General features: G+C 42.0%; 2 protein-coding genes across 2 annotated transcripts; one reads left to right on the forward strand and one right to left on the reverse strand.

The window, feature by feature from the left end:
- Window positions 1-936: 936 nt before the first annotated feature.
- thoc7 (THO complex 7) lies at window positions 937-4472 on the forward strand. The gene is made up of 8 exons (XM_078247935.1): window positions 937-1006; window positions 1277-1397; window positions 1507-1634; window positions 2711-2797; window positions 3702-3759; window positions 3877-3943; window positions 4042-4111; window positions 4317-4472. The coding sequence occupies exons 1-8, from the start codon at window positions 988-990 to the stop codon at window positions 4376-4378; spliced, it is 612 nt and encodes a 203-aa protein (XP_078104061.1). The 5' UTR covers window positions 937-987; the 3' UTR covers window positions 4379-4472.
- Window positions 4473-5154: 682 nt separating this feature from the next.
- Window positions 5155-14718, reverse strand: LOC144516560 (interferon-induced GTP-binding protein Mx). The gene is made up of 12 exons (XM_078247934.1): window positions 14394-14718; window positions 8741-8878; window positions 8463-8617; window positions 7923-8061; window positions 7636-7834; window positions 7452-7530; window positions 7238-7360; window positions 6967-7108; window positions 6734-6892; window positions 6546-6622; window positions 6201-6467; window positions 5155-6091 (listed from the first exon to the last, which is right to left on the reverse strand). Exons 1-12 carry the CDS (start codon window positions 14578-14580, stop codon window positions 5867-5869), a joined length of 1890 nt encoding a protein of 629 aa, XP_078104060.1. The 5' UTR covers window positions 14581-14718; the 3' UTR covers window positions 5155-5866.
- Window positions 14719-15219: the final 501 nt, after the last annotated feature.

Raw genomic sequence — 15219 nt, forward strand, 5'->3', positions numbered from 1 at the left:
CGTCACTGCGCCCGCACGTACGCTCACTCTGATAAGCCACAACGGTTAAAGCAGCTCATCCATCAGTGTTTTTGGTCCGTTATCTTAAATGAGAAACAATGGCATAAAACTTGGGACGTTTATAATGAGCGCGGTATTAAAAAACAAGGTCAATGAGGTGTCGTATAAGTTACTACATAGAATTCATTCTGTGAAAGGTGTACTTGAAAATGTTTAATCCGAATCCCAATCAGAACAAGATCTATTGCCAAAGTAAGTTTTCACTTAGGAATGGAATTTTCCTTGGTGGGTTTGGTGCATACAATAAACATATGAAAATGGAATAGACAATAAACAACATATCAAAGTACTGCAACAATTAAGAACATACATATGGAATAGAAATATTAAAATAGAAATATGTAAAAGACACCATAACAAATATGTACAATATAACTGTTCGAATTGCTGTGGATTACAGGTGTGATTTTTGTGGATTTAAAAAAAGAAAAAAAAAAAAGAAGCATTTTCTCAGTGTATTTATTCCTGAACTTAAAATGTTTGACAAGGACACCAAGTTGTGATATAACTGAACCTTTATGTTTTGTTTTATAATGGAGGAGCAGCTCACAACTGGAAAAATTAAAAGGCCCTCTTTGACCCTCCAGTGTAGGCTACATTTTAGCATTTTAGTGTCAATGCAGATGCAGATCTTTTTTTAAAACTCATGTCCTTTTGTTATGCAGCTCTGGGTTATTTTTTCAGCCTGTAGTCATACTTTGAAATAGAAGCTATCCCTGTTTTTGAATGGGAGAAAATAATTATAGTTATAGTATTTAGTCCATTTAATAAATGACTTGTTAATAATAAGGTATAAGGATTTTTTTTCTTGAATAAAGCTTTTAAAAAAAACTTTCACTTCACACTGCTCTCCTCTGTGGCCAATCATCGCCGTCTGCTTTGTTCACTTCCTGCTGTTCAATGAAGTTTATCTAGCTCGACACAGACATGGGAGCTGTTACAGATGGTAAGTAACGTTAACATTTCAATTCATTTATTTCATCTCTCTGGCAAAAGACACAAGTAGAAATGTGTGCCGAAGTTCTTAAAGTATCCATATGTACCCAGACATACTGTCAAAAACGAACCGTTACACGTAGAAGCAGATTGCTTTCAAAACGGCTAATATATAGTAGCCATGTTAGCTAACGTTAGCTCACAGATAGCTCAACGGCTCTTGAATTTTTTAAGCAGTATCTAAAAGGTTGTTTGATTCCCGCTTTCGCCCCTATTCCAGATGAAGTTATTCGGAAACGTCTTCTTATTGACGGGGACGGAGCTGGAGATGACCGCCGAATCAACGTGCTGCTTAAGAGTGTCACCAAATGGTGCAACTCGACTGGGACCCCAGAGGAAGGGTACGTGAGCCCAACAGATCCCAGCCTTGGACTTTGTCACCAAGAATTTCTATAAAAGTGTGGTGAAGAACTTGCTTAGAGTCATTAACCGTTTTGTAATTCTGTCCAGGTTCACACAGTATCAAAGGATGATGGGCACACTGGCCCAGTGTGAATTCTCCATGGGGAAGACGTTGATGGTTTATGACATGAATCTGCGTGAAATGGAGAATTATGAGAAAATCTACACTAACATAGGTAAGGTATAGGGATTTTGCTGACACTGGCTCTGACTATTTATAACCCAGACCCCCTTTGTATTTAATAACGCACACAAAGTGTTGACAACCTGTCATCTGTATATTCTCTTATAGTGGCTTGCATAAGTTTACACACCCATGCTAAAGTTGACTAAAAAGAGGAATATAAAACATATTTTGGATATTGATCTTAATGCCTTAATTAAAAAAATGAGGAAAAACCCAACCTTTAAGGACACCAGTGTTCTTTGTGAATGAAGAATGTATCGTAAATAAATAAATGTTCTTCCTTAAAATACAGCACAAGTATACTATATTAAAATATTAATACACAGCCTGTACGATACGGAGAAAGCAGCCCAACTGGAACTGCTGCAAAGTCTTGCAAACGCTGTCTCATTAACCAGTGATCACTGGACGTCAGTGAGTAATCAACATTATTTAGGAGTTACTAAACACTATGTTGACTCTGGTAAGGATAGGGATTTTTAGTTTTTAATTAGGTACATGGAGGAATTGTGCAATAATGACAGATTCACACATTTTTCTTTTGTTTACAGTAAATAAATAATTACAAATCTTAAAATCAAGTTCATAAAGTCACTTTCTTTGCATTCGTTTGATTCCCAATCAAGATACACTGGTAAGAATTGCTTTCGATTGTTAATCTGTACTTAAAAACTGTTCTGAAATGCAAAATAATAGAATTTTAATCATGTGATAAAATATGTGATTAATCGCGATTAACTATAGAAATTCAGCGATTAATAGCAATTTAAAAAAAAATGTAATCGTTTGACAGCCCTATTTACTATACATTATTCATTCACAAAGAAAATTGGTGTTTTTTAATGAAGGCATTATGATCAATATCCAAAATATGTTTTTTTATTCCTCTTTTTAGTCAACTTTAGCATGGGTGTGTAAACTTATGCAAGCCACTGTATATAACAGAAATACTCATACTTTCTATGTGGTAACTAGCAGCACTGGGCCACCAGGGTCACCACAAAACAATGTCTGTGTTTGTGTTATAAAGGTGTTAACATTGTCACCACCTTGTCTACGTTGCAGAACAAAGCATCGGGTCTGCACACGAGAAGATAGCAGAATGCAAAAAAGAAATTCAGCGAGCAAAGAGAATACGGAAGAATCGACAAGGTAAGAATATTTTCAGTGCTCCAGATCGATTTAGGCAATTATTTACAAAAAAAAGATGTAATACTTGTAGTGTTTTACATAGACTGAGAGATACCTAAGGCAACGATGGAGATGTAGTCTAACCATGTTCAAGTAAAACCAATACATTGAACAGTTACATAGTAACATAGTGCTGAAACTGTTAGTAGATATTCTGTCATTTAGTAGCTTCTCTGATGTGAGGATTTGTTTTTTTTTTTTTAATATATATTATTGTAAACTAAATATATCTTTAGGTTTTGGACTGTTGGTCAGACTAAAGAAGCAATCCTTTTGACTTGTGATTGGCATTTTTTGTTACTTTCTGACATTTTATTTTTTACTGTAAAATCGTCAGATTAATCAATACTGAAAAACCTAAATTGTTCACAGGGGAAACTATATTTCTCTGAGGAGCTCAGCAATGTTTGTCTAGCAGGTTATTACAGTTTATTATTACAACCGCAAACTCGTTTGTAATTCATGAAACGGACGCTCACGGATTGAGTTTAAACAAATGATGAATCATAAGGGTGATTTGTGTAATTTTATAAATCGAGCAGTAGACACATTGTTTTACCAGCAGCCTTCAGACATCCAATGTGTTTTTAGCAGTAATAACAGATGGATAGAGAATGCATTTCAAAATGGAAATGACAAATTTAAATGGTAGTCAATAGATTTCAGATTTGACAAAAGGTTAAAAAAAGATAAATGTATCTGCATTTTTTTTCTTTTGCACTGAAGTCATCATTCATTTTAGAAGAATTGGTGCCAATATAGGTTGTCAAAATAATGTATATACATATTTGTGGTTAGTTGGCTAGTTTGAATCTTTTTCCTTGGCTCACATTTTCTCTCTTTCTTTTCTTTTTTTCCCTTTCAGAGTACGATGCTTTAGCTAAGGTTATCCAGCAGCACCCAGACCGCCATGAAACGCTGAAGTGAGTCAGCTTCTCATTTGTTTCATCCAGATATTGAGTTGTTCTACTTCACGTGTTAGAGCAGTTTTGGTTTGGATAATCCGATGATGTGCTTAATGTTGGTTTGGTCACTTCCAGGCAGTTGGAGGCGCTTGACAAAGAACTCCAGTTACTGTCTCGCACCAAGGAGAACGTAGATGCAAAAGTAAAGCCAAGTACAGTTATCATCTCTTCTAACTCTAATGTCTTCAATCATTAGCAATCTTGTATTTCAAATTGTTCTCTTCCTATTGTCCCACACAGTTGGAATTAAGAAAGAAGCAGTTCCATGTGCTACTCAGCACCATACAGGAACTACAGCAGACACTTGAGAGTGAGTAAACAAGGACATTTTGGGTGCCATACTTGCCATTGTTTGTGCTTTTCGATTTCCCTTTCACTCCCTCTGTTCTTTATTCTCAATAGCTGTTGATCTGTACATTTGTTTTAAAAAAACCAAACCATTGATATGTTTAGCTGTGAAGTTCTGTAAAAGTAAAGGTACCTATGCCTTGCTAATCATTTTTTATCTTTCCTAGATGACGAGAAATCAGACAATGACGACATCAATCAAGAGAGCCCTGCAGAGAATGGGGAATGAATTTGAAGACGTGAAGTGAACCGCTTTTAAATGATTTTTGTTTTTGCTTAAAAATACTTTTTGTATGTATTTTTGAATAAATTTGACTTGTGAACATCTTGTTCAATTTCTTTCACAACATTTCTCATATAACATAATTCTGTTTGCAAGGATTTCATGATGGAAAAGGACTATGCAAGAGAGATACATCAGACAGATATTAAATAACAGGAATAAAAGTTGAAGAGAAAAGCATTCATTAATGGTAATCAAGAAAAAAATGAATTCAATCATGGAAGATGCTTGGTTGGACTATCTCTTATATGTATATTTTTATCTGTAAAACCACAAGGGGGAGCTAAAGTACTTATGTTTATACTGATACTATTTGTGAGTAGTCATGAGCAAGCTCGATGTACGGTTTACCACATCCATCAAGAATCAAACGGATAGAAGACAGTCCTAGGCAGCTAAAATAAGAGTGGTTTAATGGATTTTTAGGAATTGGAAAGAATTGGTCATTACTGTTCATATATGTAGTGTAATATGAAGGTGCTGCACATCCTCTACTGCTATACTATTCTGGAAGAAGACAGATCAGGATTGTAGTAATTGTCCATTTGATCAATGTTTAGTAGTAGTAGTCAGAGTATCCATCATTTCCTTTAAAGTCAGTAATTGTTCATGTTGAGAATATGTAACTCTTAAGTAAAAAACAAAAACTATTTATTTTAAGAGAAAAGATTGAGTAGTCTTGCCTGTAAAAGCAAGTTGGAATAACCACATTAGACAGTCAATTCAAGTCGAACCGTTGCTTTATTTAAACAAATACATTTGAACAAATATATAAAAAAAATGATGCATTTGAAAAATGTTTAATTCTGTAATTATAAATTAAGAAACACAAACTATGCTTGTTTAAAGGGGTCCAGCCATCAGTAGGAAACAATGACAAAGCATCAAAATATTGGCACAATATCAATAATCTTTTCTGGGGATGATAAGTTATAATATTAATATATAATATTAAAACAGTTATGTTTGGAGCTGTGTTGTCAGCTGTTTGTTTGCTTAAGTTGTTGTCTTGTTGACAGTTGTTTTGTATTGCACTGATCAGGAGTAGTGCTCCGAATTGCCTTGTATTTACTACAATGACTATAAAATCTTTCTATTCTATTCTATAAGTTCCCTGGAAGGAATTGAACTAGGGTGTGACCTATATAGTGTGCTCTATATAGTGTGCTCCTATGATCTGCTTTTGCCGTGTGAAATAACAGGCATAACTTCTTTAACCGGAATACATATTACAGTACAATTAAAACGATCCCCCGCAAACCTGTTTGTAACCTGTTTTGACTTAGCTGTTACATCTAAAGCAAATGTGTCCATTTAACAATTGACACGTTTAAAAACATTTAGCATAGCAATCCTGCAACCACAAATGTACTGTGTTTGCTAAATGAACAAGGTACAGTGAACTCATGCTGTTCGAGGCCTGGAAGGCCTCATCTAGAACTCCACCAGGTATCTGCGCGCCTTCATGAGGCGGTTAAGGCGACTCTGCAAAGCAGCCCTCTTGCTGCCAATGTCAAGATCCTCCTTTAGCAAGAACTCCAAATTCTCTCTATCCTGAAGCATCTGCAGCATCTCCCTCTGCAGCTGGACGGCAGACTCCTGCAACATCTGGTAGCGGATCACCAGCGGGATCTGGTCAGCCAGACGCTGGCTGGCAATCTGAAGAAGGAAAAATAATGTAAAGTTTGACAGACAAGGGAAGAATGAGGGTCTAAACCTTGCTGTAATTGTTTTTGTTTATGAATCATCCCTCTCCATTGAAACTTACTTTGTAGTATGATTTAAGGTGCAACATCAGCTCCTGGAGCGTTGCATGATTATCCATGCTGTACACAACACTCCTTCCTTTATGAAGTTGTGATATGGGATACAGTTTGCCTTCCTCCTCCTCCTCATCCTCCTCTCTTTTCCTGTCACTCAAACTGCTGCTGTATGTCCTGTCCTGAGAGTAAACGATCAGCTCCATCTTGAACTGGGTTCTCAGCATGGCTTCAGCAGTGGACTCTTTTTGTTGCTTGATGGTTTCGATCTTTGTCTAGAAAATAAGATTCTGGTCAGTGTGAACACTATATTATGCATTTTGAATTTTGATAGACTCATTAAAGATTGCTACTTTGGCTATTTTAATGAGGTTAGGAAATCCAATGAAGCTACTTATGGCCAGCTGTATGAACACCTTCCGAACAGCATCTGGAAGAAATGCAAATACAAGAAGATGAAGCAGCTTGATCTCCACCATGCACTTTAATGGTAGCTGTATGATAAGAAAAGAAAATTAGAGTAATAAAGTAAAACATATACCTCCTATATCCTTGAGTTTCTTGACAGCGGGTTCTTCCAGCTCTCTGATCTGGTCCTTGACCATGACCTCAAAGGTCTTGTAGTTGATGAAGCCCGGCAGTTCTCTTCCACGGTATTTCTCTTCATATGTCTCCACCTCTCTCTCAATCCTCTTGCTAACTGCAACACACAAACGTATATTTCAGAGTCCTGCTGATGGACATCTGTAGACCAGATCAAAATGATACACTCACACTTTTCTCCGGAGTGGTCCAGGTGGGCATTCCACTTCCCAAACTCTCTTCTGAGTGTAGAAAAGACATTGAGCTGGTCTCCACACTTGAGTTCCTCTCCTGTAGTCAGACTGATGGCATCCTGAGTGAATGCTGTCACTTTCTGCAGCACACACGTGACAGCAGAAACAATTGTTTACAGGGGTTTTATGTTTATGTAATACTTTTTTAAATGCATCCACGGTGAGCATTTTATAGCCAGGTAAATGTTATGTAGCATGAGGAAGCTCACATCAATGAGGAAGAAGAGTCTCTCAGCTGCATCCATTGGGGGTCCAGTGCCGTATCTCTCCAGCTCTACTTGAGTCTGTGCTAGTTTCTCCTCTATCTGCTCTTCCAGTCGAGGCAGAGATCTCTGTGAATTACACATGGGCAGAAACGTTTAACAACTAAAGTAAGCAAAGCAATGTATGGTAAACTCTTAATTTGAGGGAGTAAGAATTCACCTCAATGTGATGCACCAGCTCAAGTGTGAGTTTCTCAGCCAGTTTAGGAACAGTAGCGTGGCCGTCATTGTAGAGAGGTCTACAGGAAGAATTAAAGGCTACTGAGTACATGTCATGTCATATAGAAAATCACAGCATTAATAATTTACCGTGAAAATGTTTACCTGAAAAAGAATAAACTTACTGAAAATGCACATGATCGTTGAAGAAGGCTTTCTCTCTTTCTATAGCTTCAGTCAGAGACACCTTGTCTGTGATGTCCTTCTGACCCCTGCACCGGACGATCATGTAGCCCTTCTTCAGGTGGATGACCTCATTATGGACAATATCAACCACTGTCTCTTCTGTGCCTTTGTCCACCAGGTCAGGCTTGGTCAAGATACCTGAGAGAGAAAGACAAACAGACAGTGACCTATCTAATAGTTAAGTAATTTGTCCAAGTGGTCCTTTTCTAAAATCAGCCCTATTTACCCAGAGTCCTCTCCCCATCAGGATCCACCTCCTGTGCCATCTTCAAAGCCTCTGTGGTTGCTATGTCCACGTTGCATGGAACAACCACCAAGCTGATGGTTTCTTGTCTTTTGATGAACTTCTGGATCAGTCTCTTTATCTGAAAGAAGAGATGGAGAGATGTCAGAGTGAGGGAGCTGGAAAGGCATGGAAATGTAGCAGATGGGGGTTCAGTGCCTTGCTCAAGAGGACCCAGGAGGTGAACTGGCACCTCTCCAGCTACCAGTCCACCACCAGTCCGTATGGGGACTTCAACCGCAAACACTCCGGTTCCCAACCCAACTCCCTACTGACTGAGCTACTGCCACCCCAAATCACTATTGTGCTTAAGTATATAATGAGTAAAAAATGACAGGACCAAAGTGTACAGCCTTGCTATAATCCATAAACCTCACTGTCAATTTTTATTTATTTTTTTTTATCTTTGGAACAACTTTCTACCCAAGACATTGCCCTGATAAAAACTGCTGACAGTGGGCTTGGGGGACTGAACTGGCATACCTGGTCTCCAATGTTCTCTGGTTGTCCCTTTACAGCCACCCTGGCGATGCCGGGCAGGTCAATGAGCGTCAGGTCTGGAACATCAGGAGAGCAGATCTCCAGACTGATGAGGTCATCACTGATCCCCACCCCGACCCCGGCCATTTCATCCTGAGCTGGAGAGAGAAGACATGATGTAAAATGAGTACAAAAGGTACAAAGTGCTGATCACTAAAGCCTAAAAAAATTCAGTAGCTCCACCAATACTTGGCTTTTTATGGTGAAATGTAATACTGTACCTTCTCTAATCTTTTTCTCCACATCTGCGGGGTCTTCTATCTCTTTCTCACAGTCCTGGTAGCTTATCTTTCCGTACCACTCCTCTCCTTCACGCCTTCGCTTCATCTTCAGTTCGAGAGGACATCTTGTCACAATGCCTGAATTAATGAAGAGTGAATTATGATGAGGGGACAAAGTGAAATCCAGTGTGCTTGTGAAAAGCAGTCAGCACTCTTAGAAAACACTTGATATCATCTTTATAAAGTTGGGTCAATCTTATTCATCTTCAAAACATGTTCCAGACATAATAAATATGGTAGAGAAGTCTAACACCAATGTCATAATTGTCTTGGCAAAATCCATGACCCAAATGTAAACAGGGACATTTCTGTAGTGTGGCTTTATGTACACATGGTGAACACTATACCTGCTAAATAGTATGAGCCATTGTGGGCATGTTAGCACGCTGACATTAGCAAAGCACCTACATATAGACTGGAGAACAGACAGGAATGGGGGGAGAGAGGGGATGACCCACAGCAAATGGCAGCGGGTTGGAATGAAACCCAGTGCATGCTCGAACGCAGAGATCTTCAACATGGGGTCCCTGACCCCTAGGGGGTCCTCAGAGTTACTGCAGCAAATTATTGTTAACTTCAAAAACCTTAACTGTTGGTAACTAACTATTTTATACCATATACTGTATGTAGTAGAGGGTCCCTGATCCATCCCTCTCAGTTAAAGGAACACGCCGACTTATTTGGACTTTAGCTTATTCACCGTATCCCTCACAGTTAGATAAGTCCATACATACCCTTCTCATCTCCGTGCGTGTCGTAACTCTGTCTGATGCCCCCACCGCTAGCCTGGTTAGCACAGATCCTGGAGGTAACCGGCTCCATCTAGCCTACCGCTAGATAGCATGTTAGCTGACAAAATAACGCCAACATGTTCCTGTTTAGATGTTGTGATTTGTATATTCACAGTGTGATGCCCTTTGGTGTCATTTGAGCGTTTTTGCTGTCTACATTGAGGAGGTGTGTTTTGACTTGTGCCTCCTGTTGTCTCCAGAGGCCTGTACTACGAGGCGAGATTTGGCGTTAACAAGCTAACTTCAGGTTCAACACAGGGTTTTCTGTACTACGAAGGTGGATCACTTGTGATCGGGTTCAATCGCCGTGGTAACTTATGCTGAACGCCTAACCTGGTCGGGAGCAGGTTATGTTGGAGATTAGAGATCAACCAGTGTAAAAGCACCGCCTACTGACCAATCAATACTAATAGAGAGAGGGAGAGAGAGGGAGAGAGGGAGAGAGGGAGAGAGAGAGAGAGGGAGAGAGGGAGAGAGAGAGAGAGGGAGAGAGAGGGAGAGAGGGGTGCGCACATAAAAGTTAAAACATTTAGAGACCGACAACCCCGTTAACATTCCCTGATGTGTATATTTATGAAATATATATATTGTAATGGGAGGGAATTACATATCGGCTCGGCATCTTGAGCCGTGTGTTGCCAATGCGCACATCAGTTTGAATTTTGTTTTTATATATTTTATTTGCTCTCACGATGGCTTCCCACTGCCAGGGTTGCAACTGAAATACTAGGCTAAAGCAACGACAGTTTATGGAAAGTGCACAAGTGTAATTATGATAATCAGATCTTGGTCGTGACTGATGGGGAAGTGATATTAATAAGCGTTGTGATTTACGCATCTACAGCGTCGGCTATTTTTTTGCCAGCTTTCCTTCCTGTTTTAGGAAGCAGCGACTGTATTGCGTTTTGCCTGCAAAACCGTGTCTGTGTTATTCATATTTATGTAGAATTATAATTTCCTCTTCTTATGTAAAATATAAGCGGCTCTGGTAGATGTTTGCGATTGGTCGTGCTGTGCAAACCGCCTCTTTTATGTGAATGCGCGCGCCGCTGGATTGGGAAACCCTGGGTTGACTGAACTAGTTGATAACCAGCGTCGTGATACAGCTTATGCAGGACCGCAGGTGTTAGGTTAGGTGAAGCCGGGTAACTGAAAGAAATCCAGGACATGTTGATCTCGCTTCGTAGTACAGGCCTCAGGTTACTAATTGCAGTAACTCAGCTCACCTGGGTCTGGTGTGCTGAGGCCTCTTAAGCTGCAGTATCCTCTGTCTCTCCCCCTCCCTGCTATCTCCACAGGCACACCAAGGTTTGACTTGGTTAGGTTATGTTCTCCTAGGTTTGCCTTTTGCTGAGTTTACACTTTACAACACCAACACACACTCACTCATGCACACACCACTGCTTCCACTGACTTCTACATCTTATTCTGTATCTTGTTAATTTGGTTCCATTTGGTTTAATAAAGTATTGTCTAAACATTCAACATGGTGTTGTCTCCCTCTTTGTTATGACCACCTGAGCCAGGTCATGACAACAGCATGTACAAATAACAAGGTCACATGAGACACTCTCTCCACTCTCGCTGTAAAAATGGAGATGAGCAGCGGCGCGCCTTCCGTGGTCCATGCAGCTTCAGGTTTATAATGGACGCGCTCTGCCGTGGAGATGCTGCGTCAGATGTGTCGCGTTTGTGCTCCGTGTATTTCTGTCGTAGTTTCCACCTCCGATGTAGAGCAGCGTACAGCCACTTCCCTAAACTTTTGCTCATTTAGAGACCTGGGGTCTCATTTATAAACGTGGCGTACGCACAAAACGGGGCTGAAAATGTTCGTACGCCACTTCCCACGCAAAGGTTGTGATTTATAAAAAACAAACTTAACGGGAGAATGTGCGGACCTCCACGCAAACTCTGACCCATGCGTACGCACATTTTGGAGACAAAATAGGAATTGGCGACGCATATGGTGAGGTGGTGAACTGAAGTCGGACTGCAGAAAGTAAATGGGAATAACGATTACTCGTAATATTTTCAAGTATTAATATGCCTCACGCACATTTTTTCACTCTATATCATCCACTGAAGAAGGAGTCTTTCCGGGATAGGTTATCCCAGATGACTCCGGAGGCAGTTGCAAGGTACCGAAGGGCCCGAAGGGCTGCAGCCTCTGCCGTGAAAGAGGCAAAGCAGCGTGTGTGGGAGAAGTTCGGAGAAGACATGGAGAAGGACTTTCGGTCGGCACCAAGGTGCTTCTGGAAAACCGTTCGCCACCTAAGGAGGGGGAAGCGGGGAACCATCCAAGCTGTGTACAGTAAGGATGGGACGCTGTTGACCTCAACTGAGGAGGTAATAGGGCGGTGGAAGGAGCACTTTGAGGAACTCCTAAATCCGACTAATACGCCCTCTATGGTAGAGGCAGAGCTGGAGGATGAGGGGGGATTGGCATCAATTTCCCTGGTGGAGGTTGCTGAGGTAGTTAAACAACTCCACAGTGGCAAAGCCCCAGGAATTGATGAGATCCGTCCAGAAATGCTTAAAGCTCTGGGTGTGGAGGGGTTGTCTTGGTTGACACGCCTCTTCAACATTGCGTGGAAGTCTGGGACGGTGCCTAAGGAGTGGCAGACCGGGGTGGTGGTTCCCCCTTTTAAAAAAGGGGGGACCAGAGGGTGTGTGCCAATTACAGGGGTATCACACTTCTCAGCCTCCCCGGTAAAGTCTACTCGAAGGTGCTGGAAAGGAGGGTTCGGTCGATAGTCGAATCTCAGGTTGAAGAGGAACAATGCGGATTCCGTCCTGGTCGTGGAACAACGGACCAGATCTTTACTCTTGCAAGGATCCTGGAGGGAGCCTGGGAGTATGCCCAACCAGTCTACATGTGTTTTGTGGATCTGGAGAAGGCGTATGACCGGGTGCCCCGGGAGATACTGTGGGAGGTGCTGCGGGAGTACGGGGTGAGGGGGTCCCTTCTCAGGGCCATCCAATCTCTGTACGACCAAAGCGAGAGCTGTGTCCGGGTTCTCGGCAGTAAGTCGGACTCGCTTTCAGGTGAGAGTTGGCCTCTGCCAGGGCTGCGCTTTGTCACCAATCCTGTTTGTAGTATTTATGGACAGGATATCGAGGCGTAGTCGGGGTGGAGAGGGGTTGCAGTTCGGTGGGCTGGGGATCTCATCGCTGCTTTTTGCAGATGATGTGGTCCTGATGGCATCATCGGCCTGTGACCTTCAGCACTCACTGGATCGGGTTCGCAGCCGAGTGTGAAGCGGCTGGGATGAGGATCAGCACCTCTAAATCGGAGGCCATGGTTCTCAGCAGGAAACCGATGGAGTGCCTTCTCCAGGTAGGGAATGAGTTCTTACCCCAAGTGAAGGAGTTCAAGTACCTTGGGGTCTTGTTCGCGAGTGAGGGGACAATGGAGCGGGAGATTGGTCGGAGAATCGGCACAGCAGGTGCGGTATTACATTCAATTTATCGCACCGTTAGACGAAAAGAGAGCTGAGCCAGAAGGCAAAGCTCTCGATCTACCGGTCAGTTTTTGTTCCTACCCTCACCTATGGTCATGAAGGCTGGGTCATGACCGAAAGAACAAGATCCAGGGTACAAGCGGCCGAAATGGGTTTCCTCAGGAGGGTAGCTGGCGTCTCCCTTAGAGATAGGGTGAGAAGCTCAGTTATCCGTGAGGAGCTCGGAGTAGAGCCACTGCTCCTTTGCGTCGAAAGGAGCCAGTTGAGGTGGTTCGGGCATCTGGTAAGGATGCCCCCTGGGCGCCTCCCTAGGGAGGTGTTCCAGGCACGTCCAGCTGGGAGGAGGCCTCGGGGGAGACCCAGGACTAGGTGGAGGGATTATATCTCCAACCTGGCCTGGGAACGCCTCGGGATCCCCCAGTCGGAGCTGGTTAATGTGGCCCGGGAAAGGGAAGTTTGGGGTCCCCTGCTGGAGCTGCTACCCCCGCGACCCGACCCCGGATAAGCGGATGAAGATGGATGGATGGATGGATATATCATCCACGTTACCATGAAGATTAAATCCAGCGGTGTTATTTGCGCTTGTACTTAGTGATACTTGTTCCATAAACACATTGTAAAATCCAACTCAAATCTTTAATAAAAATGTGTTCTTAATGTTTAATCGGCGCTGTCTCGCCGTCACATTGTCCACTGCGGTCACGCCATCTGTGCTTCAGAGAAGCGCGGTCACGCCATCTACGCTTAAAAATATAGTGCGCGTCTACACAAGGTTGCGTGGTAGGCTCAAGGTGTATGCGCTTGGTGTCGGCAGACTATATTCATAATAAAATAAATAAAATCAAATTGTTTTCTGCAAACTCCACCAGATTATTGTTATACATCTCACTGACTAACACTGTGGTGATTCTCATGTTGTTCTACGGTTTTATTATTTAATAATTGCCTGCCAAAGTCCTATATTGGAGGTGCCATAACAAGAGTCCATAGTTTCAGGCAATGATTGACATAGTTGAGTACAGTGCATCACTTAATACACTCATACTGAAAATCAAACAATGTTACTGCATCCTTTTGTAGATTTTTGGAAGCAAAGTCCCATTCAGCTGCTGTAAAATTAAAATGAATGCATGTATCATTGAGGTGATTAATTGTCATATGCACATTTTAGGAGGTTACTTCCTCAACAAAAGATGCAAAAGAGGGGTAAAGAGTAAATGATGCCCGGCCATAGGCTACATGTGTGCTGACTCAGATATAATTAGAAAAGTCGACAGGAGAATAATGAACCTTAAGTAGGCCTATCCATCCATCTTTTTTGTCTCAGTGACTGGAACTTACCACTTCCTCTTGGCAGAGCCACACCTGACAGCGCCTCCAACACGGAGCTCTTCCCCGAACTTTGGTCTCCAATCACGGCGATAGCTGGCAGCGCCAAGTCCTTCTCTACACCCAGAGAGCGAAGAGAGTCAATGAGGTCGATGCAGGGACGCACCTTCTCCTCATACTGTTGGTTCAGAGTGTTCATGCTGATGACTTCTTGTTATCTGGAAAGCAATTGTGTTTAAAATAGGATTACAACCGCAAAAAAGTGCCATTCACTGAAACCGTGCCGAGCTACAATTGCAGATACTCGAATGCCGAAACTTAAGTGTGACGTGACGGATGTCAACTGCGGATTGGTTCAGGGATGCAGCGGTAAAAGGAAATGAAAGTTAACTTGGGTTTCGTTTCCTTGGCTTTCTTTCTTACTTTTTTTTCTTGACTGTCATAAGTTAGTCAGTACTGCTAATGTAGGCAGATGAACTGTAATACCAATCCTTACTAAAAATGTTATGAGTTATTGTTTGAGCAAAATATTCTACGATTTATATTTGATTACAAAATAAAATAACCTCCTAAGTAGTCTGCCTGACCATTTTCTAGCCTCAGCCCACTTGCAGGGGCAGAGCAGGCTCTATTTCCTTAGGAAGAGAAGGGCAGGCTCTATTTCCTTAGGAAACTGGGGTCCTTTAATGTCTGCAGAAAACTCCTGCTTATGTCCTACCAGTCTGTCATGGCCAGTGTCCTTTTCTATGCTGTGGTATGTTGGGGAGGCAGCACTAGGAAGAGGGATGCTGGACGACTGGACAGGCTGGTGAGAAAAGCTGGCTCTGTGGTGGGCATG

The sequence above is a fragment of the Sander vitreus genome, chromosome 4, assembly GCF_031162955.1.
Source record: "Sander vitreus isolate 19-12246 chromosome 4, sanVit1, whole genome shotgun sequence".
Taxonomy (NCBI): Eukaryota; Metazoa; Chordata; class Actinopteri; order Perciformes; family Percidae; genus Sander; species Sander vitreus.